Here is a 27,078-nt window from a genome sequence, read left to right as displayed (position 1 = left end):
TTCTGAAAATGGAAATGCCATTTTGTGAGAGGAACTGCATGGCTGGATACATGCCATTGTAACAAAAACAGTGATGTGATTAAAAAAGGAAATAGTTTCAACTGAGGACATTAGAAGCACAATTTAGACTCATAATTCATGGCTTGTTGATCTTGTAAATTCAAGATTATATTGGTGCTATGTAACTTACTAAACTGCACACATTGCTGTAAATGTAAAATCTGTTAAGTTGTTAAATGCCAGTATTTATAGTGCATGGGTTATGCTAGAAGTTAACAGAAACTGCTATAAACAGCAGCTGTAAAAGTCAAAAAATAAATCAGGAAACATGCTGGGTTTATAACTGAAGATGGGTAGATATTAATTTCCATAGCGTCCCGCTGTTAATATAAAGATGGGTTCCAAAAACCTCAATTTCTATCACTCTAGCTGGCAATAAGATTTCTTAGTATTTGAAAATTAGAGACTTGGTAGTAGAAACTCAGCTTCTTCCATTTAATAGGCACTTCTGCATGATGAAGAGCCCATAAAAGGAACTGCCACATCAGCTATGACTCTGGCACATGCTGAGGCCAAGGAGCTAAAAAGCAACTGACAACCATAGCATAATTCAGTAAAGCGACACTGAGAACTTAAGTCAAGTCACACTTTCTAAGGTCACTGAAATATGTGGGTTTAGAAGGGTCTAACTCTGATTGGGGTGGAACTGCAAAAGTAGGAAACTTGTTTCTCTTTTTCTCAGCGTGATGTAGTGGTGAAGAGTGGCAGATTCTAATCTGATGAACTGGGTTTGCTCCCCTACTCCACCACATGAAGCCTGCTAGTAGACCTTGGGCTAGTCACAGCTCTCTCAGAACTTTCTTGGCCCTACCTACCTCACAAGTTGTCTTTTGTGGGAAGAGAAAGACGTTTGTTAGCCCCTTTGAGACTCCTTAAAGTTAGAAAAAAGCAGCATTTAAAAAATTACTTTTGTTCTTTTCTAAAAGCCTCAATCTTTGTCTGTTTTCTCCTCTTCCACCACCTCTTTGGGAATGAAAGCGTTCCCTCTACCCCGTGTCTTCATGGCATACAGACAAAATGAATAACGACACTTGCAGATGGCAAAACAATATTCTTCCAGGAGTACTGCAGATTTGAAGAGAAATACAAAGACAGCTAGGGGTTTCAGTTCTTCAGCACTATTTTCCTGTAGTATGGTACTCTTTTAACTCAGAGATTTATTTCTAAAAGAAATCAAGACCTAAACTAGACTCTATCTCATTTACTTTGCAAGTCACTGCCTTTCAGCTTAACCTATTCAACAGAGTTGTACAGACACGCAACAGCGTATGGATACTCAATGGATATGTAACAAAGAAAGGGACTATTATTGCAAGAAGCACAATGAAAATGCCCCCCTCACCATTGCCTGACAAGATCATCTTTGGGTGAACTGAGCAAGAGCTCCCAATCAAAAGATGCCACAGTCATCTCATTTCCTTCCAAGTGAAATGCAATGAGGTTGGTAGGGCCACAGTTCCACTATTCCAGTTTCCAACGGTGGGGACAAATATCTAGCTGTTAGCAGAGAATAACAGCAGCTATATTTCATGAGAGACACGGTGCTATTAATGTAGTCTGTCACTGCTGGATTTGAAAAGGTTTTTGTCTTATTGCAGCCTTTCACGGGGCTGAAAAGTGGTACCAGAAGAGATTCATTTCACAATAGTAGAATAATGAGGAAAACAGTTCCCCTAGCCTTCCACCTGCCATTAGCCCTTCAAAGGCAGAATGTTAGCCTGCAGAGCACCCTGCTGGAAGAATACTAGACTTCTTCTCCTGACCACTATCTCACTATCTTATCTTCAAGTACCAGAAAGCTTCTGCAAGCAATTTTCCCAGCTGTTAAACACAATGTGGAAAACTCACCAGCCTGGGTTCAACAAAAAGTGGCTGAGAAAGATGATCACCATTTTCCTTGGAAGAAAGACTGCATCTGAAAAACTTCCTGTGAAATAGCTGTCTACCATGCTATTCAAAGTGCTGTTATTTGGCCAGGAAAAACTTGACAGCCCTACCTTAAAATGCTATGTCTCTGTAAAAATTTAGTTAGTGTGGCAGCTATGGAAGCAACTAAGGAGGGTATTCAACAAAGACTTTATACAGTCTCAAAAGAGATTTCACAACTCTGTTTCCACACAATGTTACTGTGGAATCACATCAAGAAGCTCCATCAAGACAATCCATAGCATATTAAAGATGTTTGTGTAAACTACCTTGGTGCCATTTTATTTCCAGGGAACTAAGCCAGTATAGCCTTGACCTGGATAGCCTAGGTGAGCCCAATCTCATCAGATTTTGGAAACTAAGCAGGGACAACCCTGGTCAGTATTTGGATGGGAAATGGAGGAAGGCAATGGCAACCTCTCAACATTTGTTGCCTTGAAAACCCTCTGGGGTCACATCAAGTCGGCTACAACTTGATTGCAAAGAAAAAATAGAAATTCAGTTTAAATGCAGTGTTTGCTTAAGAGTGCGAACATATTCTTGACATCCTAATGAGATTGTTTCATACGGACACAAAGTTTTGAATCTGACAGGCTACTATTCTTGGTAACCTGCCATAAAAATATTTTAGAACACTTTAAAAATGAGGGGGAGTTCAAAAACAAAAATCTCCCTAAGATCTAAAAAGCTTAGTGTTTGTCAGGTGATTGTCTCTAGGAATGTATGTTTTATTGATCTGCAAACCAAGGTTGGGGAATGAAACCCCCAATATATACGATAATCTAAAGAAATATAAAGCTATGAATTTACTTGACTGACTATGCAGGTCAAATAAAAATGAAAGCTAAAATGCTCATTTATATGCCTTCTCTCACATAGTGGAACAGATACTATAATCACTAATCTGATATGAAACTGACAAGTAATGAGAAGTAATGAGATGCCCCAATGACCTCCAACACCACTGAAAGAGATGAGTGGATAACCACGTGAAGGGCATATCAAGCAGTTCTTTGGGTGTGCTAGAATTAGTGTTTCAACTTCAGGGCTTGAACTCCACACACGCGCACGCGCACGCACACACACACACACACCTTAAACAATGTAAGGGAAGTGTATGCCATATTGCCTTTAAATTTTTAATAGGATTATCCCAACAAACTGATTTCCACATAAATCTTAGAATATATCCTACAAATCTCACAATTTGTTTTTCCTAACCAAATACTGCAGTTCCTGTGTTGGTTGCTAATGAATAGCAAGCCATTGCCAAAGTCTTCTAACATTTCTTGGATTGCTCGGAAGCAAATAAAGTTATTTTCTCACTAAGTTGGCTCACAGCTGAAATTGTATGCTGGTTCTTTTTGAATTAAGCTTGCCTATAGTTTGTGAAACCTAGCTCCAATATGTATACATAACTAATTACTACATACTACATACATTAATTTTAATAATCCTATGTTACAAAGCATCCCACACTGCAGTGAAAACTCCTCTTTGACAATAAACTGCATTATCTCATAGAAATTCTACCCTGGTTGATACCTATGAATTTGCAGCACTTACAAATGAGGCTATACAAGAAAAGTCTCCTCATAATTATCTCCCATGATAATGAAGTTTTTACAACCCATGTTTTCATGTGCTAGGAAAGCTACTAATTACGCATCACAGAACTTCTACTTTCTTTCTGCCTCTGTATGCTCTATTACAGAACATATAAAAATAGAAATAATAGTTAGAGAAATTGTACAAAATAATGTTTTGCCAAAAATATATATTCACAACTGATCATTTTTTAAAAAACCATTTAAATAGCTCTTGCACCAACAACAGTTGACAGCATGAACCAACAGATTAAAAATGATCAGAGGCTCTTCTAAGCGCCTGTCTCTAGTTGCTTTACATTTTACACAATCTAAATCTGATGGAACTTGAAAACAACCTCAAGATCTCGCTTCGCCAAGCCACACCTGTTTGCCCATGCCCAGCAAGCAGTGCAGTGAAACTCAAAGTCAGCTGAATTCTTCCATGTGATGCGGAAACATACACCTTTTCCCTGTTTCTTCAGCAGTGGAAAACTTTATATGCCACCCTATAGTTTGCGTTGATGACTCTGTAGCCACCATTCTTGGTCTTCTTAATAGAAAGATCAGTGCTTTGGTTTCCAAACATATTTCAAAAGAGTTACATAAGTATACACATGTCCATACATTAAAAAGAACATGACTGAAAACACCAGTTATACAATTGCTAAAATTGAGGTACCCTATCCTTTATTTGGCATCCTAATCAAGGCACTTATGGTTGACTTCTAAAAGCACTGGCATCAACAAGTCAAACTCAGAAAGATGACTATAGGAAGAAGGAAAAACTGTGGAGAGGGATCAAATAAATAAAAGGACATTTACTGTTGAAGGGCAAAGTGCCACGTAAGGGATGGTGCTATCTATTCAAACCCATGTCTGATAGGAAAGGAAAAGTCTGGAACATGGAAAACATCAACAGCAGAAAGAGGTAATCTAGCTTTAAGAATATTTGTTCTGCATGTTTGTCATGATCAGGCTATGCACACTACCAGTCAATAGTCATTACTACATTCTATGCCCTATCCAACATAGCAGATGTAAACCAATGTGATTTGGTATTTTACATCCTGTACAATCAGCACACAAATAACAGTAGCCCTTTACATCAGTGTGAATGTATGCACAGCATTATCACACCCGCACATGCCTTTACCTGAATTTGAGAAACATTCTGTATGGACTCTTACACTAGGCTTCAGAGTCATAACACCCATTCTGTCCATTAACACACAAGGCATATTCCACAGCTTGGTGCACACTGTGAAAGAGGAGATCTTTCTCTCCTTTTTTGGCATACTCCCCTCGGTTTAGAGAATCTCTCACAGAAGGATTGCACTGAGCCAACAGCACCCGGATGCCAATTTCCCCATAATCCTTGTGAACCTCTCTGAGTGTGTGGATCCCAGCTGTATCTAAAAACTGCACTGCACAGCAGTCAATCACTATAGTATGGAACTCCAATGGCTGGGTGACAAGCTGCACTGAGATTGCAGCCTGGTTTCCATTAGAACTGGCCATTTCCTCATGAAACCTTTGCTTTTCAGCCTTTCTCTTTGCTGCCAGCACCCTCAAAGGGTTGACTCCAGTAAGTTTGTATAGCATAGATTTGAAGGCTTCCTTGTTAGCATAGTAGAGAGGTGCTTCAAAACGAAAAACTCTGATGCTTGGCATTGTCAGAAGGTCCCTGTAAGCAAAAAGAGGTTCATATATTTCAGATTCTGGCACGCAGCCCAGTAGTTGTCCTTCCGGTTTCTGGGTCCGTACAATGACACACAGCATGGAGAAGCAGACCCCAATTAGAAGCCCAAGTTCAGTACTTATCAGTGCTGAAGACAACATGGTGACTGCCCAGATCCCTGTGTCTACTCTGCTTAACCGCCACATTTGGGGCAGGTCGCTGAATTTCCGCAAGGCTCCTCTGAGATTAACAATGGTTATAACACCTAGGACACACTTTTGGAGGGAATAGAACAGAGGAGCAATCACAAGGAGGACAAGCAAGATGATCAAGCCAGACACCACACCAGAGATCTGAGACTTACAGCCAGTTGACTCTTTGACAAGAGTCTTGGCAAGAGCTGCACTGGTTGTGAAACAATGGAAAAAAGAGGGGATGATGTTGCAGAAACCAATGGCGTACATTTCCTGGTTGGCTTTAACAGTGTAGCCATGCTTTTTGGCAAACATCTCCGACAGAGATACAGTGGTGACAAAACCAATAAGGGCTATGGCCACTGCATCCACAGCTACACTGGGGATCAGGTTCCAGTCCGGTGGCTGCGGTGGCAAAAAGCCAGTTGGAATGTGTCCAGATACAGCTGAACCGTATTTCTCTTCCAGTTTGCCAAAATGAGAGGCAAGTGTAGCTACCACAACCACCAGCAGCTCAGTTGGCAAGGGAGCTTTGAGTTTGGACTTGAACCGCTCATTCAACTCTTTTGTTGGGACGAGAACAAGAAGGCACAAACAGCTGGTGAAAAGGTCACAGATGTTGGTCTTGTGGATGTTGCTGAATACATTTATCCAAGTGTTCACTAGGGATCCAATGCCATTGCTCCGAGGAATGTCTAGGCCTAAGAGATATTTGACTTGTGAAGTGAGGATTGTGAATGAAGCTCCTGTAACAAATCCACTGAGCAAGGAATCAGAGAGGTACACAGAAACAAAGCCCACCTGGAAGAAGCCCATGGCAATCTGAAAATAATAAGAAATGCAAAGGATCAGAAGACAGTTTTGCACCCTAGGCCTGAAAAGAAGGATGACTAAATAACAAACCCACACTGCTTGGGTACATCTGCACCTGAAGAGTGAAAGTGTGACTCCAGGACATAATAATGAGTTACAAAGTCATGAAATTTTTAAAACTTGTGTTAGGCCTGGGAACTCCACATCAATTAACCAGTGGAGTGATACAGTCCTGGGTCTGTGGTTTGGCTAGTTAAAGGCAGAGTGCAAAGGCAGAGTGACGCCGGGTGTCCATCCCCTCATACTCACTCGCAGATGGCATGAAAGAAACAACAAGAAGAGCATCTGTTGTGTAGTATGCTCAAATGCGTGGAAATTTATTCACAACACACTAAGCAACACTAGCATCTAATTAAAACCCTTCTATAACTTAAGAACCCCCCCCCCCTCTATTTGACCACCCTTCAACAAAAATGGTCAAATCCACTACCGCCAAAATCTGCACAGTTGCTCTATCAGCTCCCTCCCTCCCTGGCCATCTAACTGAGTGGGAAGTAATGGTGTTTCAGTCCCAATAATCTCACTGTGATGCAAGGTAATGATACACAACAATCTTTTAAAAGGTGGGGGACAAAGATCAAGGGAAACAACCAAATTTACCTGAATACAAAAGAGATGCAACCTTGTCTGTTCAGTGAGATTTGTGGATCTTAATGAATGTGCACATCATCATTTATTTTGAATCAGAAGAAAATGTGTAATGATTTAATGTCACTGGGTCAGTCACCTGCCAACCTCATGCATTTGACAGAAAACAAGAGGAAATGATGTCATTTCTTACCTGATAAACTCCAGCTATGAAAGTCACAGTGGCACCAATGGCAATTGCATGGCAACTTCTATCACACAGTGCTTGCGATGTCTGGTTCATGAGCACCAGCGTGTTGTTAGCAACATCAGTGCTTATATTTGAATAGTAACTGCTGGAAATACTTGGTTTCACATCAAATCCAGCTCTGTGTAGCTCTCGATCTACCACTTCTCCTATCATCAGGCAGAGAACACCAAAAATGCCAACAGATATATGGCGGGATGTTCCGAACAGGCAATAAATAATGCTTGCAAAAAAGGATGTGTACAGACCATAGATGGGTTCTTGGCCCGCCAGCAGGGAATAAGCAATGGACTGTGGAACTAGCAAGATTCCCACAATCACACCAGACATAACATCTCCCAAGATGTTCTCTTTCAGATTGTACTCAGGGAGCCACTTTAGCACAGGGAGGAAACTGTAGATCTGGTCCTTGGCTCTTGCTGGAGTGCATCTGCAGGCCTTCCTCGCTTTCTTCATCACATACGCCTTGACACTGGTGCGTCTTTTTACAGGTTCCAGGAAAATCCTGGGACGACACTTTGGTTTGCCATCATTTACTTCTGCCAACTCAAATATGGAATGAACATGGCTGGTTTCTACTTCTGCTGCCATCCTCGAGGTTCACTAGCATAGCAGGGGATGGGGGTGGGGGAGAAACAAAAAGAAATGTTTAGATTTATGCCCTGCTTTTTTCTACCTTCAAGGAGTCTCAAAGTGACTTAACATATCACCTTTCCTTCCTGACTCCACAACAGACTCCTTATGGGGCTGAAAGAGTTCAGAGGGAACTATGACTAGCCCAAAGTCACCCAACAGGCTTCATGTGGAGGAGTGGGGAATCAAACCCTGTTTCCCAGATTAGAGCCCACTGCTCTTAACCATTATACCACACTTTATATTACCCAATAGGTTTCTGGCCGATTCAAACAAAATCCATGGAAAACAAGTCTCTGAAAAATACAGGACTGATCTTCACTCAACAAGACTGCTACCCACTAGCCTGAATTCACAGAATCAACTACCTGGGAAACACACAAACATTCCATTCAGGCAGATTTCATCACTTACTGCAGTGGTGGTGGTCGAGTCCACATTAAAAAGGCAATGGAGGAATCCTTAACTGCACTGGGAGAGTTAACGTATACACCCAGCAGAGACGTAGATTTTGTTCTTAGCGTGCAGTTTTGTGCTGTATAGTGGCAAATCATGAACATAAAATGAGCATACTTCTTTCAGGATTTGAATGCAGCTTTTCAGAAAGATAGGGAGACTTCTTCAACCTCAGAGAAAAACTAGCCGTTCTGCTGGGGACCTTTGACTAGAACCTCCAAGGCAGATCATGGCTACTTTTTGCCTTTTCTTTAATTAAAACTGCTCCCTAGCTACCATTAGACCGAGCAATAGCCCTAAGTGCCACAGCTTCATCCTATCACTCCCCTCCATGACTATCCAGGGATTCGATACTGTATCCTTATCATCCTGTGCCATTTGGCTTCACTCTCTTGTGTTTCTAGCTGTATTTGTCATATTTTTCTCCTGCTCTTCCTTTATTTATTTATTTTATTACATTTCTGGGCCACCCTTCCCTTTGCGGCCTCAGGGCAGCTTACAACATCTAAAACCACAATTTAAAACCATCACATTTAAAGACATTTTACAGTTCACACCCAATCACGAATGGAAACCAGTAATCTAAGGTGGCGCTAATATCCTTTACAATAAATAACCCTACCCTAACCCTGTTAAAATTCCACTGAAGGGACCCTACTAAAAATTCACTGAAGGGACAGCGAGGAGGGAGGCCACTAGGTGGTGTGCCCCCCCCCCCCCCCCCCGCAAGAACTGGTTCCTCAACCATAAGCCTATAGGGAATCAGTGGCTCTTCAGATAGTTTCCAGGCTTCCTTCCTTATCCAGCCCCTGCCAGCATGGCCAATTGGCCATGCTGACAGAGGCTGATGGGAATTGTAGTTCCTGAACATCTGGAGAGCCGCAGGTTCCCTACCCCTGGTCTAGTAGAACAGCCCTGTTTTACAGGCCCTGCAGAACTGCATTCGATCCCACAGGGCCCTGGTCTCACTAGACAGAGAGTGTTCCACCAGGCAGGGGCCAGAGTCAAGAAAGTCCTAGCCCTGGTGGAGCCAGCCGGATCTTATTCAGACCAGGGACCATTATCAAGTTGTTATTTGCTGACCATAATGCCCATTGGGGCACACATGGAGAGAGGTAGTCTGACCCCAGACAGAATGACCCCAGACCTTTTAGGACTTTAAAAGTTAGCACCAAAACATTGACTCTGATTCAGTACTCCATTTGCAACCAATGCAATTGGCAAACCATAGAGTGTATATATGTTGATGCTGTGGGGTTCCTGTTAAGACTTGTGCTGTTGCCTTTTGTACAAGTTAGAGTTTCTGAAGCAGACCCTGTGTAGAGCAAGTTTCAGTAGTCTAACCATGAGGTACTATTGCATAGATTACTGTGGCCAGATTAGACAGGGACAGGTAGAGCACCAATAAGCTCGCCTGGCAAAAATGGCTAAAAGCCTGGCAGGCCACATGAGTAGCTTGAGCCTCCACAAGAAAGCATCAAGTATCACTCCAAGGGTCTTGATGGCTGTCACAGCTACCAGTTGCGTGCCATCAAGGGAAAGTAACTGGAACACTCCACACAATCCCTGCCAACGCAGCTACAGGAGCTCCACTTTAGATGGATTTAGCTTCAGACAAATCTGCTTCAACCATTTCCCCACAGCCTCCAAACAGCTGGCCAGAATATCTGGGGTGATTTCTGGATGATGGTCCATCAACAGACATAGTTGGGTGTCATCAGCATTTTGATGAAACTCAAGCCTGAAACTCTGACAAGAGAGTGCATATAGCTGTTAAATAACATCAGGGAGAGAACTGCCGTTGTGGGAACCCACACACCAACAAGTGGAGTGCAGAGAACCTCTCTCTGATTGCTACTCCTCTATCCCCGACCCCAGAGAAATAAGCACAGCCACTGCAAGGCTGTCCCATGAATCCCAAGGTTGGTGAGGCAGTGGGCCAAGATGTCATGATCGACCAAGTCGTACGCCACTGTTAAATTCAATAACAACAGTAGCCCTGACCCGCTTCGGTCTGGGTGCCTCCAGAGATTATCCATGATGGTAGTTAGAGCCATCTCTGTCCCACAGTCAATGTGGAAACAGGATGGAATGGGTTTAGCACAGATGCATCCTCCAGGAAGGTCTGGTGTTGCTTCTCTACCATTCTTTCAACTACCTTGCCCAGAAAACACGTGTGATACTGGGTGGTAGTGGGCCAGAACCAAAGGAACCAGAAATGGCTCTTTTAGGAGCTGCCTAAACTTCGGGACAAGTTGATGATAATCCCCAATGGGAGCTGCACTGTATTTTGTTCGCCTTGATCAATCAAGACAGGCATGGGTCTAAGAGGCAAGTGGTTGGCTTTACAGCTCTCAGAACTCTGTCAGCGTTTTCCTGAAAGTCAGCTGAAGTGGTCCAGACCTGGGCTCGAAGATGGCCAAGGGGTCTCCAATTCGTTCACTGCATCTAAGTTTGCAGGGAGGTTCGGGCAGAGTGATAAGACCTTCTCTGCAAAAATACTTGCAAAAGCCTTACTGCTAAGAGCCGAATTCATACTCATTTGGGGGCTCTGAGATAGGGCCATCAAAGACTGAATCACTCGAAACAATTAAGCCATGAAAGACCAAGTGGATGCAATGCAGGCAGAAAATATTCTCATTTAGCGGTCTTCATCGCCACCTCATAGACTTTCATAAATGTCCTATAAGATGTTCTTACCACTTCGTCACAAGTTCTCCACCAAACTTGCTCTAGCCATCTCAGCTCCTGCTGTTTCTTCCTCAACTCTGAGGTATACCAAGAAGCTGATCTGGAGTGGGAGCGAAGAGGGCGTTGAGGAGCAATATCATCAATGACTTCAGACAGCTGGCCATGACAGTTCTCTATCAGCTCATCTAATGAGTTGCTGGGGGCCCTTGGGTCCAGCAGACCACTCTGGAAACCAACTGGATCCACCCGTCTCCATGGGGGAGCATAAATTAGCTCACCACCTAAATGGGGTGGGACTAGCAAGCCAATATGGGCTTTCACAGCAAGGTGATCCAACCATGGCACAGGAATTGTAACAACCGGATCTGCATCCAACTCCAACCTGAAAATTAAATCCAGGGTGTGGCATGCTTGATGAGTGGGGCCTGAAACAAACTGGGAGAGTCTTACTGTCGCCATGGATGACATCAGGTCCAAGGATAGCCTGGAGGCAGCATCATCAACATGGGCGTTGAAGTCCCCTAAAACCAGTAATTTAGGGAATTCCAAGGGCCAGCCCGATACAGTCTCCAGCAGTCTCAGTAGAGCATCTCCTGGTGCGTTAGGTGGCCAAAACACCAACCAGACAGTCAAACACTCCTCAGCGTCCCATGCCAGGCCCACACATTCAATACCTAGAATTCCTGGGGTGGGGAATGCTTTGAAAAAGAAAGCCTCCCGGATCAGCATGGGCACTCCCCCACCTCTGGTCTGGGATTGATGAAGGACTGAGAAGCCTGGGGAGGCCCACTCTTACAGGGCAACAGTCTTGCCTTCCCTCACCCAGGTCTCCATCACACACGCCAGATCCACTTTATGCTCTGTGAAAAAGTTTCATAGAGTTGAGGACTAATTATTAATAGACCTGGTGTTTCTCAACATCAGTGTCAGAGAAGGGTTAACTCCTGTGGGCCTTCCACCATCGTAATGAGGAATGGGACAGAGCTTGGAAGAACACCAAGCTTGCCCATATTTCTGTGCTTTTCCATAACTGCATCTCTTTTCCATTCCTGCCATGCCTCCCTAGACCCCGACAACTATGATTCCTGACCTGACCTATGCTTCCCTCCACCTGATCATCATCCTCCAAATATCCCGATTTATAATCTAGCATTAGGCCACAGTTTATCAGCGACAATATATAACCAACCAAGGACATATAATTCCTTCTCCCTAATGGGTGACCAACCTCTCCCTGAGTCTCAGGGCACCTAAAGGGGTGCCCCCCCCAATAAACAACAATCCCTAGGGCTGACTAATATTCCCAATTTCTGATCCAAAGCCAGCTTAATCTCCATATGAGGGATCATCTAATTTCTCAGTTCTCTAACTTGGTGTTCAATTACTTGGGATTAAATTGCTTTTCTGAAATCTCAGCATCTCTCTTTATGCTGTTTCCATGCCTGGAGTTCTAGCCACCAGGGGGCACACTGAGGATTCTCTCAGTACTCCTGTGTGATCTTACAGTTCAGGGCAGCGGGAGGTTTAAAAGGCTGGGACCCAGTTCTTCCTCCTTCCGACAAGGTCCTTATTCTTCTTCCTGCCTCCAAACTCAGCCAAGAATATCCTCCCACCTCCAGGCTCAACCAAGGCTGACCAGAGATCTCTGAGGTCCTGGCTGAGTTCTTACACAGCATATGGGAGCTTTGAGGGTTGATACTGATTTCCTGCTCTCGTGTTTGCAGGTGGCATTCTGCACTCCAAGCTGTAATCTGATAGCCTGAGCTCTGGTGGTGATTCTTGGTGAGCTTCTCCCTCTCCTCAGTTTTACCAACTTTCCCAGCTAGATGACTTTTTGGCTCTGTGGAGCATGTGTTAACAGATATAGAGACTCTCTCCCCCCTGCACTCAGCATACTCATTGGTGGAAATGGGTAGGGATGAAAAGAGTCCCCCTGTATAATGTAAAGCCCCTCTTCAAGAGCACTTGTGGGCAATATGCATGAGGTTATTGCATTATGATCCTTCAGGGTGGAACAGGTAGAAAGACAAGATGGACCCAAAGCCTTTCAGGGAGCTACCAGGCTTAGCAGGAATTTACACATCCATGAAGAAAATTATACTGTGCTGTCCAAACAACCAAACCCCAATTGTTTGGGAGAAGGGCATCATTATAAGTATCATAAATATGTATTATAAGTGTCTTAAATAAATAACTACAATGACTAAAGCACCTTGCCTAAACCCCTGGATTAGTTTTCATGAAAACAAAAACTTTGTTTTGTGTGGAATGAGCCCACACTCCTGAAATCTTACTGACTTTCCTCTTATAAGTTTATTAGCATTCTGAAGATGAAAGCTGTAGACTTCCCAAGAAAACATGATGGGAGATATCACAGAAACATGCTTTAATAGAGACTGCTCAAGAAACTGTAAACTTGCCACAACTGATTTCATTTCGATTAGAAACACAGTGGGCAACTCTATCCATAAACTTCTGTGGCATTTTTACTGAATAAAATATAAGCTGGAAAAATTATACTCAGGCTACAGCAATACATCCCTTTACTTCTTTCCAAGTCCTGCAAAACCCTCAAAGGTATGGAAATAAAATCCTTACAACCTTTCATCGGCACTTTGAGCATAAAGAAAATTCTCGGTTATTTAATCCTTTCAACAATGTTGACCGCTCAACAAGGAAGAAACATTCATATTTCACAAAAGGGAAATTTGAATCAGCATGCAAAGCACAGAAAGACAAGCTGCTGCAGAGAAGGTTGAATGATCCGAAAATGAGAAATTGGGTTTTAAAACTGATATTATATGGGCATAAATATAACTTGTAGCTATGCTCACTTGCTCCCCTCACTCTACCACTTGCAGACAGAACATGACCTTATTGGTTTGAGAACCCTCGAATCTAACTCTAATTCAGCATGACATCAGGGAGCTTAATCCAATCGTGCAATCTCTGTGCATGAGGAGGGAACAAACTCTGATTTAATCAGGTACTTTCATTCAGATGTCAAAGTGAACAGGAGCTGTCTCCAAGGAAGCCTTGAATTGTGCTTCACATACAAGAAAAGAGAGGATACAACAGTAAGGGAAGAACTCAAGCACAGCAACAACCTATATTTGCACCATCATAGTCGCTTCCATCTGTCATGAGCAGTGACGTAGGTATGGATTTTTATGGGGGGGTTAGGGGGCAAGGCCACGCCCCCACCTGCCCCTAGGGGCATGGCCACACCTCCCCAAGCCTTCAAAGGTATGGCCCCCATCTTCTATTAGCTCCCATTAAAAACAATGGGGGATGGGGCATCCCTTTTGGGAGTCCATAACTTTGGACCCCCTGAGCCAACCTTCACCAAACCTGGGTGGTGTCAGCAGGAGACTCTCCTGATGATACCACCCAGGTTTAGTGAAGTTTGGTTCAGGGGGTCCAAAGATATGGACCCTCAAAATGGTAGCCCCATCTCCTATTAGCTCCCATTGGAAACAATGGGGTACGGGGGGACCCCTTTTGAGGGTCCATAACTTTGGACCCTGAATCAAACTTCACCAAACTTGGCTGGTATCATCAGGAGTGTCATCTGACGATAGCCTGAAATTTTGGTGCCGCTAGTCTAAAAATGCGCCCCCTGCAGGCCAAAAACAAAAAACACTTTAAAATACAAAAAAAACAAACGGGGGGTGGAGCTTCTGACATGCAATGGGGTGTTGAACCCGAGAACCCCTCCCCTTACCTACATCCTTGGTCATGAGATTTGAATGCAGCCACCACACAGACAAGAGTCATAATGTATATGTCCTTGTTAATGTGCCCCACTGTGCAGCAACTCAGTAACAGATACAGCCTTGAGAACTATGACTGAGGTGCTGGAAGTGTGAGTAGAGCAGTGGTAGAAAACACTTGGCTAGGTGGCCAGAGCAGCAAAGGGGAGGACTGGCAGGCAGACACAACAGCAGGGAGGGGGCAGAAAAGTGAGCTAACCCCCTCCCCATAAACACAGAGTCCTGCAGGGGGGAGAGAGAGAATGAATGATAAAATGGTCAAAGGGGGAGAAAGTGATTCATGAGTAACAGAATAGAGGTGGGGTACAGGGAAGGAAGGAAAGGCAGAGGGATGGGACGCCCCCACTCTACGTGTTCCTTGTAGGCTCCTGCTTATTTATTTCAGCACTTTTGTCATAGCTTTAGTAAAATTATGAGAAGCTGTTAGGTTTTATGATACCAACAGCTAAAAATATTATCATTCAACATACAGAATCCCAGAAGCCTAAAACTTATTCTAGCTCCTGCTCTTTGGGGCAGGCTCCTAAGCCAAAGAAAATATGTCAAGACCTGCTCCACAGCTGCAGGATGTTTCCATTAATAACAAGACGGACAAGAGAATGACTACTGAACTACTGCAGAATACAATGGAAAAGAGTTTTCTAATCAGCTGATAGCAATCTGTCAGTCAGGCATAGGTAAAACTGACTTACAGAATTTCAAAAGATTCTGTTGCTCTGTCGAGGTTCTACAGGGCTGTTCAGGATCTACTTTTTCCACAGATCTTAAAATAAGAGTGCATGAGTTTAAGAGACAGGGTGGAATTTGGGCTTACACTTCTCCTTGCCCATCCCTTTTGCCCTGCATAAAAGATAAATTATTGCTATGACAAACCATCACAGGGTAAAGGAGATCATTCTTTCAAATAAATATAATGTTTACCTTCTATGAATGATAAGGGGTTGGGCTGGCACATGAACATATTTGCCTAAGGCCTGCTTCTAACCTCAGTGTATGTACATGTATAGGAAGGGTAGGGAAGGGTTATCTGAACAGGATCTTCAGTTATGCAGGCTTGTGAAGCTAATGTAGCATGCTGGGAAGCCTTCACATTTCATCTACTAACGCACTCACCAGGTGGTCTCAGCATTAGCCTTTCTTCAATATGAGGATAATTGTACAGGGTTGCTGTAAAGATGACAAAGTAAGCAAAAGTGATTTGAATGTTTGAAATGTACTACAGAAATGCTAAGTATTACCATTTCAGAATTCCCTGGTGCCACTGTTCTGCAACCTCCTGCTTAGTAATGCTTCTGGTTACCATCAAAGGCATACATCTAAGTGTGGGACAAAGTTGGGCAAGTGTCCTAAGCACCACCCCCTGAAGGGAGCGTCAGCTCGTGCCCTGTAGCCTCCAAGCGGCTACCGTTGAACTGCGCCTGGCCAAACTCCACATGGCCCTGGTCAAACTCGTAAACTCAGCATTAAATTGAGCTTGCCCTACCCCTGAAGTCTACGTGGAGTTCGAGGGTCAGGTGTATCTGTTCAACACTGAGCTCAGTGTCAAACTGAGCAGTTGCTCTGCCTGGTTCTAGCTTTATATTACTGCCCCCCCCCCCAATTCCACATGGAGGTGGAGTTTGGGGATGGAGTGAGCAGTATAAAGCTTGAGGTGGGCAAGTTGCACTCTGAGCTCAGCCTAGCTGGGTTAAACTGTAAATTGCAGGCTCCAGCAATTTAAAGCCTGACATGGCTCGGGTGAGCTCAGTGTCAAACTGAGTAGTCGTTCTGCCCAGCTCCAGCTTTATACTGCTGGCTCTGCCCCAAAGCTCCACTTGACCTTCAGATGTGGAGCTTGGGGGTGGAGTCAAAGCCAGCAATATGAAGCTGAAACCGTGCAGAGCATCTGCTCATCTGATGTGGAGCTCAGCCGGAATAGGTCAAGCTTTACACTGCAGGCATAAAACCTGTAGTTTAAAGTTGGACCCAACCAAGCTGAGCCCAGAGTTGAATGGTGAATGGTGTGCTGGTCCCCAAATGGAGAAGCCAGCAGCACTTGCATTAGGTGCCATTTTCTATAGATGAGGATCTGGTAACCATATTATTATTTAACTTAAAAACAAAGAGACTGCCTCTCCAGAGATCTGCTGAATTTGTTCTTACTGTTAAAATATTGCCACCCAATCCAAGGCAAAAGTAAGGGCATTAGTGTTTCTCCCTTCTTTCTTCTCCAGCGGCCGTTCCTTGTGCTACGTCACCTGGGCTACCTCTGAAGTTTCTTAAATATTCAGGAGCAATTTGTTGGCCAGTATGCAACAGGCAGGGCCCACCAGAGCGCCCTTGACTTTTAGCAGTGTAATTCCAATAAAGTTGCTTAGGCTGCTCTCTGTTTTGCTAGCATGCTTCAGTCTCAAAGTACCTTAAAGGCTTTCTTGCAAGCTAAAAATAATCAGCATGGAAGGAGATTTGGTATTGAACAGCCTGCTTCATTTACTCTGGTTTAGTGTCCTTGGATGTATGCACGCCAAGACAAGATGTCTATTCAGTATAAGAAGACTGTATAAACGTCTAGACTACAGAAGCAGACTTCTGGCAAATAAAAAAAACACCAAGATTTTGTTTCCAGAAAGCTGCCTTGCTTACACTAAACCTTTGTATATCAGCGTAAAAGCTTTCATTAAGTTGTATGGAAAGTGATTTACATTAAAGAAGCAGCTTGTGACAGAATAAGAAAACGTATGAGCATATTGCCAGCTCTGGTTTTATATTTAGCTCTCATGAAACTGTCCTTTAGTTTTTGCCATCTACTCCCAAAAAGAATTATGCTGTATTCATTTAGATGCATTTCTCATCTTTAGAATTTGACAACAGAAGCCCCTCTGTTTGACTGCCTCAAGAAATACAAGTTCACTTTGAGCTACAGGATTTTTTTTTAAAGCGTAAGTAAGCAGGCCATAATACCAAGAATCCCCCATGAGTCACAAGACACTACAGCAGTGGTGGCGAACCTATGGCACTCCAGACGTTCATGGATTACAGGGGCTGATGGGACTTGTTCGCCACCACAGTTGGCCACCACGGCAATACAGCATGATAGCACAGGCAACAAGAAAGGAGATACAACCATTATAGTTCCCCATGAGACAATTAAATGTATGGGTTTAAAAACATATTAAAACATTTGTACTTGAAGGAGCATTTTGCCTATATCTGGTTAAATAAATTATTTGTAAAAGTATATGCCTATTAGTGAAACCTCAAATGCCTTTTTAAAGATACCGGGCAGAATGGTTTGATGCGTATTTTCAAATATGAGAATGCTTTTTTAAAATTAACTTTTGAATTGCCTCCAACAATTGAACCCTTCCACATTCCTTTGTCAAGTGAAATGCAGGTGTTGGTTCCACATTCCAAGCAGTGTTGTATTGCCCATAAAAATCCAATAATGCTTGCCCTCATAGGCGCAATCCTACTATATATTTACTTGGAAGCAGATCCCATTCAACAAAGGTTCCATTTTATTCTGCAACTATTACTTTAATGTTCCTCTCCCCTTTACAGCCTTCCTGCTTCTAAATTTAATTATTTTGTGTTCATTCACAGTGGCTGTGGCATTTCTGAGCCAGTCTTTAATCAGTTCTTAGGTGGCATTCAGGTTAAGCTTCCTTTGCAGCCAAAACAAGTGCTCAAAGACTTTTTAAAGATTATTGTAATTAGCTGACTATGAAATTATAATTATGAAAAATGAACAGTAGCTTAGGTTGCGAACAAGAGAGCAGTAAACAAAGACTCTGCCTCTCTCACTAAAATTGATTAATGATGGATCCAGGAATGCCCTGTCTTCTATAAGTGAACAGGAAGAGCCTGCATAGCATAGTGATTAGAGGTCAGACAGAACTCTTGGGTGATGGAGGGACATAATAGTACCACTCTATTCTGCATTGGTCAGAACTCTCCTGGAATACTGTGTCCAGTTTTGGACACTACAATTCAAGAAGTATATGGACAAACTGCAATGGGTGCAGAGGAGGGCAGCCAAAATGGTAAAAACTGGAATCCATGCCCTATGAGGAGAGGCTTAGAGAACTGGGTACATTTAGTCTAGAAAAGAGAAGGTTCAGGGGTGACGTGATAGCCACACTTAAATATCTGAAGGGATGTCAAGTTGAAGATGGAACAAGCTTGCTGCTCCAGAGACTAGGATAAGGAGTAATGGATTCAAAGTGCAGGAAAAGAGATTCTACCTAAACATCAAGAATTTCCTGACCGTAAGGGCTGTCGACAGTGGAATATACTGCCCCAGGGTATGGTGGAGTCTCCTTTTTTGGAGATTTTTAAACAGAGGTTTGATGGTCATCTGTCAGGAGTACTTGATTGTGTACTCTTGCATGGTAGGGGATTGGACTTGATGGCCCTTTTTACTGGATATATCACACAGTTCCATACAGGTGTTATTAGGGTTAGCAGGGACTTCTTCCCACTTCCCTTAATCTACTGCCCCTAACCCCAAGCTACAGGGATGAAATCCCATACCACCTATTTCAATGTGTACTTTTTAAGGGATGAGAAACTGTGGCTGTTACTCTTTAGATTCAGTTAGATTTATCCTTATGAAACTTACTCATGTGAATCCTAATGTGCTTTTGCCCAAGTCAAGTCAGCACTTAGAATGCAAAAGACTCCACTGACCTGGCTGCTTTCCAAAGCGCAGCCAGAAGTCCATTCATTCAACTACCTGAATTACACAAATGAGTCTTTAAAGAATGTGCAAGTCTGGCCAGCCACTATCAGAAATTACACAATCATCTTGGCTTCACTAAAAGACATTCAACACCAACTAGCAAACTAAATTCATGCTTATCTACCTAATCCTAATCCTATTGAAGAAAATCTGACCAGTACCAAGTAGTACTGGCCTGAAGTATAATAATTTCATTTCAGTCACCCTAAAGAATGACTTTGCAAATTGCAATCAGTACATCTGTCAAAAACTATAATGGAAATGCAACTTGCCACTTCAGATACTAAGGAAGAGGCATCATCCACACTAAAGAGCGTTTTGGTTACAATTACATACTAATCCATGCAAGTCACTAGGAGTCAGGGAATATGCAAGATGTAATACATGCATGCACACTATGATTTACAAGAATGTACCTCCCATATATCTTACTACAAACACATGCTTGCTTTGAGAACACATGCTCGTTATCATTTTGGTACCCTACTTACAGCACCTCATTCTCTGGGCATTGCCACAGTGTATTTCTTCCCAATGCTACTCAAACAATGTGAGAAGCCCCAGGTCATGGAGAGGAGCACACAGGATATTAAGGTGATGCAGGTGTTCAAAGGATCCAGTGCATGAACTCCTCCTGAATCTTCTCATATTATCTGAGTGGTGGAAGGGAGTGCTATGCTGCAGTAACTCCTACACAGCAAAGAAAAAGTAAGAAGGGAACCTTAGTGCACCTTTGAATGCATAAACAAAAACCACATGTAGGGACGTATTGCATTCCTGATTGGAAAAACAATAGCAGCTCTGAAGCAGCACATTTTACACCTAAGGTTTAAGACAGCCTCATGATAACCTACTAATGTAAATGAGACAAAAATATACTGTACTGAGAGGAGAACTATCTCATATTGATCCCTCTACTGTTCTTTAGATGTTTTAACCTGGTAAACCTAACTGCACTATGTGATTTATCATTACTTTCTTCATTTTAAATTTATTTTCTAACTTTTGATGACCAACTCTGAGGCTCGTTCAGTAGCACCTTAGAGACCAACAACATTTTTGGGGCATAAGCTTTTGAGAAACAGACTTTTCTCTGTGATACATTTCTGAAGATGCCAGCCACAGATGCAGGCGAAACATTAGGAACAAAATCCACTAGACCATGGCCACAAAGCCCGGAAAACCCACCAGAACCAATGCTCCATTTATTAGACACAAGTCAGAATGGTGATCTCAAGAGTCTTTATATCCTAGTCAGAAGGTGGGAGGGGGACAGCAAAGAGGAAATTCAAGATGCAGAGTTACAGTGTACATTGTAATCAACCTAACTAGAATACAGGTGCAATGCTAAGGGCATTGTACCTTTGCATCCTGAGGTACAGAATGTTCATAGGAAGCATCATCCACAGCGTACACAGGCCACAAGCAAGGGCAAAGCATTCCCTCAAACAAATTGGTTATGGCTGTTGTGCCACAAAGATCTTCTGACTATAATCATGGAATTATCTGTTGAACTAATCAGAAGAGTGGTCTTCTCTTCATTTTTTACACATATGTAATCTTCCAACAGGGAGCAGTTTCACAATTTGAGGTTAGTGAATGGTTTATACAGAGCTTTTGCAAAGTGTTCAAAGAACACTCTATTAGTAAACTTTAATCAGTACACATCACTGGTAAACTTTAAGTCAGCCTTGTAGGGTGTACCACTACCCCCCGTCTCTCTCTCTCTCTCTCTCTCTCTCTCTCTCTCTCTCTCTGGCGTTTATATGAAAGGGACATGAACTACTAGCATTCAAAGACTCCTCATGTCTCCTAGGTAATGTGTAGATGAAAAACAACCTTTCATCCTCATGTAAGTGTTTCCCACTCTACTCAGGGGTGTAATGCCCATTAGGCAAAGTGGGCAGATGCCCAGGGCACCACCTTGTGGGGGGCATCAAAATGCAGGGTTTGCTTTTGGGTATTTTAGTGGTTTTCCATTTTTGGCCTGCAGGGGGCGCAGTTTTTAGGCTTGCATATTTCAGCGTATCATTAGGAGAATGTCCTTATGCTACCCCCTAAGTTTGGTGAGGTTTGGTTCAGGGAGTCCAAAGTTATGGACTCCCAAAGGGGGTGCCCCCATCCTCCATTGTTTCCAATGGGAGCTAATAGGAGATGGGGGCTACAGTTTTGAGGGTCCATAACTTTGGCCCCCCTGAACCAAACTGCACCAAACCTGGGGGGTACCATCAGGGCAGTCTCCTGATGAGACCCTGAAAGTTTTGAGACTGTCCCCCGAGCCTGCAACCCCCATTGACAACAATGAAGAAAACTCAAAAAGGTAGACCCCATTTCCTTAGCAAAGAATTGGGGATGGGGCACCCCCTTTGAGGGTCCATAACTTTGGACCCCCTAAACCAAACTGCACAAAACTTGGGGGGTCCCATCAGGACAGTTTCCAGATGATATCCTGAAATGTTGGTGCTGATACATCCAAAAATGCACCCCCTGCAGGAACATCCCAGAAATTTGCCCAAGAATCTTTGTTCTGCATTGAGTTTTCTGTATCGCTGTCAATGGGGGTTGCAGGCTGGGGGGAGGGCACATTTCTGAATGCAAAGTCTCAAAACTTTCAGGGTTCCATCAGGAGACTGCCCTGATGGTACCTCCCAGGTTTGGTGCAGTTTGGTTCAGGGGGGCCAAAGTTATGGACCCTCAAAACTGTAGCCCCCATCTCCTATTAGCTCCCATTGGAAACAATGGGGGATGGGGCACTCCCTTTGGGAGTCCATAACTTTGGATCCTTGAACCAAACCTCACCAAACCTGGGGGGTAGCATAAGGACAGTCTCCTGATGATACGCTGAAATTTTGGTGCTGATATGTCTAAAAATGCACCCCCTGCAGGCACCAATGTCCTGGTACAAAAAAAATTTGGTCGTTGTGGAGTGGCCACCAATGGGGGGGAAGCATCCAACTCAGGTTTTGCCCAGGGCTACAGTTTGCCTCATTACGCCCCTGTCTCTACTCCCCTTCTCTGGCTGTCTCTTGGAGAAGATTAGAGAAATGCAGATATAGTGTTATATCACAACTTATTTTAAACATGCATTACAAGTGATGCATGGATTGAAAATATCCATAAATCACCTCATAATATCGCCTTTACACCTGAGAGTTAGCAGCTTGCATAAGGTAATCTGGTGAGTTCATAGGTAAACTGAAATCTGAACCAGATCTTTCAGTTCATAGCTTGCACTCTTCATCACTACAGCAGCTAAAACTAAGGATAAGCATAATGACAAACAATTAGGCAGCTTCCGCATGGGCCAGTTTAAACCATTTTACACCGTTTTCACACTGCTGTTTTTGGCCCATGCGGAATCCGCTTCAGATTCAAGACAAGTAACACCTTAGAGATGAACAAGATTTTTACACTATATGCTTTCCTTCATCAGACCAAGTAGGAATGGACAGAAGTCTTTTGATCCCAGCTACATGCTTGGGGGTGGGAAATTAGCATCTGTATTGAGATAAGAATCCCATGTTCCTGTTCACTCTTGGAGAGTCCAATGTTCTGGACTTGTGAATGAACTCTAGTTCTGCAATCTTATCTTATGCAGGTAATTTTCCCCTCGAAGCTCCTTTCAGGGCTGCCACTCTCAAATCAACAATATAATGACCTCAAAGATTAAAGTGTTCTCCCACTGGTTTCTGAATGATTTAACAGTGCTATCCCAGACCAATGCTCCCACCCTCTGAAACTATACTTAATGAACAATACTTTCCCAGAGTAGGAAAAAAACTCTGAATTCTATCAGCTTAACACAAGGGATAGACACTATTTTTGATCAATCTACCCTCCTTGCACTCTTGGACACACCATGCTTTGAAGTAATGGTACTAACTTTTGAACTAAATTTAGGATTCTCTGATGCTTAACTTTTACACCTTTGTTTTTGTTCTCCCCATACTATTATGATTTCCCACTCTTTGACAGGGTTGATCTCCTTTTCTTCTTTTGGACTTTCCACGGTAAATACAATTTTCTTTCTCTTAGCCATCATTTCGTAAGCCTGGGGGCAAGCCCTGGTGGGGTTTTTTTCTTCACTTTTACACCTAGCCAATTCTTAGGAGTGTTACAAATACCAGATTTTCCCAAACTCATGCTTCTTACATGACCATAATGGCTTTACTTGATCAGTTTATCCTCATATCCACAGACAGTTGCTGGCCACAAGGGTTCAGAGTTGTGTGTGGAAAAGGTACATAGTTAACAGTCAACATTAACAGTAATTTCTGTTACCACTGTAGTAGTTTTTACAGCTACAGTGATTATGAAAATTGCTACAGACAGCTTTCCATGCAAACTACATTCCAGGGGATGGGCTATGGACAAGAGAAAAACTCACAGAGTGTACCAACATTAACATTCTGATCATAACAGAACTTTCCTGAAAGTATATTACAGTAAAATCAATGTTCCAGACACACAAGCATGTTTCTAATTATGGCATTCTTTAAAAAACAATACAAAACACTCTCACCGGCTTATTATGAATGGGGGCCAATGTCTATCACTGAAAGATTTCTTGTACAGATATATTTCCCCAAGCCCTGCTTTCACTTTCCTTTCTCTCTGCAGCAAGTGAGACCACTTCAAGAACTATTTTAACTTGCTTTGCTGCCAGAGCGGGACAGATTTGTCAGTGAGTACAGATTTGCCCCAGACATATTCCCTTGGTCCAGGGCCAGCCTTCCACTTCCTTGCACTGCCATCCACGCCTTCCCCCTCGCCTCCCCTTCCATGTTGCCTGCTGCTTCAAGTCACAGAAAAGAAGCTCACTCACATGGGCTGAGCCAAAACACACACCTTCTAATTCTCATATTGATATACTTAAATATCGATATAATACTAACAGAGAGTGCTTAGAAATAACAAGCCTGTCTGTCCACCAGCAGCAGCAACAGCAGGAAGTGCGTGTGGAGTGGAGGGGAAGCAAATATCAGCTCTAGGACAATCCCCTTCTTTAGCAGCCTGTGGTCCAGGGAATTGCTTTGTCTCTTTTTTTGGGGTGGGGGTTACAATGTTGATATCCCTGCTACCACAGGTATATCGATATAACAGCAATTTAAAGGGCTTTAACAAAGCCCTTTATCTTGCAACTATTGAGTGTGATGAGATCTGAGCCTTTAAGAGGGAAGTGATGGGTGGAGTTAAGATCCCTTTGAGACCTCAGCAAGCAACTGTGGGACAGACAGTGAATGGCTCCTCACATGTAAACAGAGAAGAAGAGTAGAAGAGTTTGGATTTATATCCCTCCTTTCTCTCCTGTAGGAGACTCAAAGGGGCTTCCAATCTCCTTGCCCTTCCCCCCTCACAACAAACACCCTGTGAGGTGGGTGGGGCTGAGAGAGCTCTGGAAAGCTGTGACTAGCCCAAGGTCACCCAGCTGGCGTGTGTGGGAGTGCACAGGCTAATCTGAATTCCCCAGATAAGCCTCCACAGCTCAAGCAACAGAGCGGAGAATCAAACCTGGTTCTTCCGGATTAGAATGCATTCGCTCTTAACCACTGCGCCACTGCTGAAGCGCAAGGAGACTACACTACAGCCGCACTGCACAGCTCAGAGCCCTAAGGTAAGCATTCCATGTATAATGGGCTACTAAAAATATTCTGTGACTTAATAAAATGAAAGAGGAAAGTTCTAAACAGGTGATATTTACAAGAAAGCTACTTAATGCTTCTCAAGAGAAGTCACAATGATGTCATAAGCCTTATGCAAATTTCTCTTGTCCTCTACTTTACTTTTTTGATCAAAACCAAATATATGATATGAAACAATTTTAAACTCTAAAAAAACCCCAAACAGACCTGTACATATTTAGTGAATGTCTGGTCCCAGATAGCTACACAGGCAGAAACAAAAAGTAGAGTTTGTTTATGAGTAAATACACTGCTCGTCTTTAATATTTTATTTTGTGATTGATCATCATGTGTGTTACATACTTAAAAATAACTAAACATCATTAGTTTTAAAAGTATGAATATCTTTGAGAAATTTTGTCTTGAAAATCTAGCTGTAAAAGGTCTGACACAGTTTCCAATTTACAAATCTCCTTTATAAAAATGAAAGATAATCTTGTGAGATAATCTTCATTTTTATATTCTTCATGCAAATCTTTACAAAGGGGTCAATGCATTCTACAGCCTCTCTTCTACCCCATACCAATATCTAATTTCTCCCATGCTTTTCTTCTGTTTTATAATCGGGGGGGGGGGGTGTTCTTTTTTTCTTCCTTTCTTACATTTGTCTTATGTTGTCGCTTACATACATGTTAAGAAATGGAAAGGAAATGGGGAAGGAAGCAGCATATATAGCTGACTTTTCTTCTTGCCCCGCTTCAACTGTGAGAACTCCAGGGAGAAATTATGTCTGTGAGCTGTGACTGAAAATTCTGCATTTGCCCCTATAGCAGAAGTGGGGGAAGAATTGATATTGTATAATTGCTGTAGCCCGCTGAAAGCAATCAAACTCTCCCCACTGCACCCCACCCCACCCCTCAAAAAATCCCTGAAAGGCAAAGGCCATATTAAGTGAAATCCTTTTGGTTTCAAACAGGAATTACGTACTCAATCCCCTCTCCAACACCGCTAGGTATGCCCAATACTTAGCAAAAGGAGTGGGAGTCTAGCTATCTGTATAATTCGTTAATCCAGTTCAGAATCAGAGATGGATCTAAACAGCTATCCTTCATATTACCAAGCACCAATCTATCATTAAAAGCAAGTATAAAAGTGTTCAGTGCAAAATTCACTTTAATAGTTACTACACAGAAGAAAGTTTTGTTTATTCTTAAAGTATTCAGAGAAGCAGGAAAGAGGTGCCTGGCATCTTATAACCCTCCACTCAATTGCATGGTAGTACAAAAATTACTCCCTATCTATCGAGAAGACCCTTATGACACATGCACACCAAATCCACCTCTGGGGTGCTGCAAGTACACAGCATCTAGTCGACGGGTTTCCCTTCTGATATTTCTTGAGGCAAAACATTACACTCCGCGATACCCAACCAAACACTGTACACACTGCCCCAATTGCACCCCATAAGTCCCCTCTCCCCAGTCAAAAAAATCTGCCATCATCCCCCGACTGGTGTGCCTTTGGGGCAAAACTCATCCCTCGACACACTTCAGAAAAACTCTACTGCTGCCAAAACAACGAACAGTTTCATTTCTCCGTAAAGATCAATTGATGCAAATACCGTTGCTTTCTTCCCTTTGACCCTGGAGAGCATCGCGCCCCCGCATTTTACTCACTCACATCACAGTGGCCCTTGTCCCGCGTGAGCCACCCAATGGGAGAAGAGCGCTCCTCTCTCGTCCGCCCGCCTCCGTCCAACGACTTCGGGCACCTAAAGGCGCCGACTGTCAGCGTGGCAGCCAGGAGGAAGGCGGTCCCTTCCGGGCGCCCAGTAGGACACCGCCCCCTTCAGCCCTCCTTGTGGCCGCCCCCTTCAGCCCTGCGCGCACTCGGAGAGGGCTAAGGTGCGGGGCACTTCTGGGTCCAGCCTCCTGTGACGCTGGCAGCGCTTCTGCAAGCTCTGCGGGCAATTGGGACTGGGGAGGATCCTTCTCTTGCGGGTGGGTGGGGGAGAGAAGACGAAAGGGGA

The 27,078-nt window shown here is 43.3% G+C and overlaps 1 protein-coding gene across 2 annotated transcripts; it reads right to left on the bottom strand.

Moving 5' to 3' along the window:
* Positions 1–871: 871 nt before the first annotated feature.
* On the bottom strand, positions 872–26,865 carry SLC26A2 (solute carrier family 26 member 2). 2 transcript variants are annotated; one of them, XM_048487739.1, is made up of 4 exons: positions 26,730–26,865; positions 15,822–15,875; positions 7,102–7,758; positions 872–6,269 (listed from the first exon to the last, which is right to left on the bottom strand). In XM_048487739.1, the coding sequence occupies exons 3-4, from the start codon at positions 7,744–7,746 to the stop codon at positions 4,764–4,766; spliced, it is 2,151 nt and encodes a 716-aa protein (XP_048343696.1). In that variant the 5' UTR covers positions 7,747–7,758; positions 15,822–15,875; positions 26,730–26,865; the 3' UTR covers positions 872–4,763. The 2 variants fall into 2 exon arrangements, with proteins under 2 accessions (XP_048343696.1, XP_048343697.1); XM_048487740.1 differs by lacking the exon at positions 15,822–15,875.
* Positions 26,866–27,078: the final 213 nt, after the last annotated feature.

The sequence above is a fragment of the Sphaerodactylus townsendi genome, linkage group LG03 (assembly GCF_021028975.2).
Source record: "Sphaerodactylus townsendi isolate TG3544 linkage group LG03, MPM_Stown_v2.3, whole genome shotgun sequence".
NCBI lineage: Eukaryota > Metazoa > Chordata > Lepidosauria > Squamata > Sphaerodactylidae > Sphaerodactylus > Sphaerodactylus townsendi.
The sequence above is the reverse complement of the archived record's forward strand: the minus strand, read 5'-3'. Positions and strand labels throughout refer to the sequence as shown.

What these genes read in the sequence shown, in the direction of transcription:
- SLC26A2 (XM_048487739.1), bottom strand. Translation starts at nt 7,746, where the DNA reads ATGGCAGCAGAAGTAGAAACCAGCCATGTTCATTCCATATTTGAGTTG. An exon ending in TCATAGCTGGAGTTTATCAG is followed by an intron (nt 6,270 to 7,101) that starts GTAAGAAATGAC and finishes TATTATTTTCAG; the next exon opens with ATTGCCATGGGCTTCTTCCA.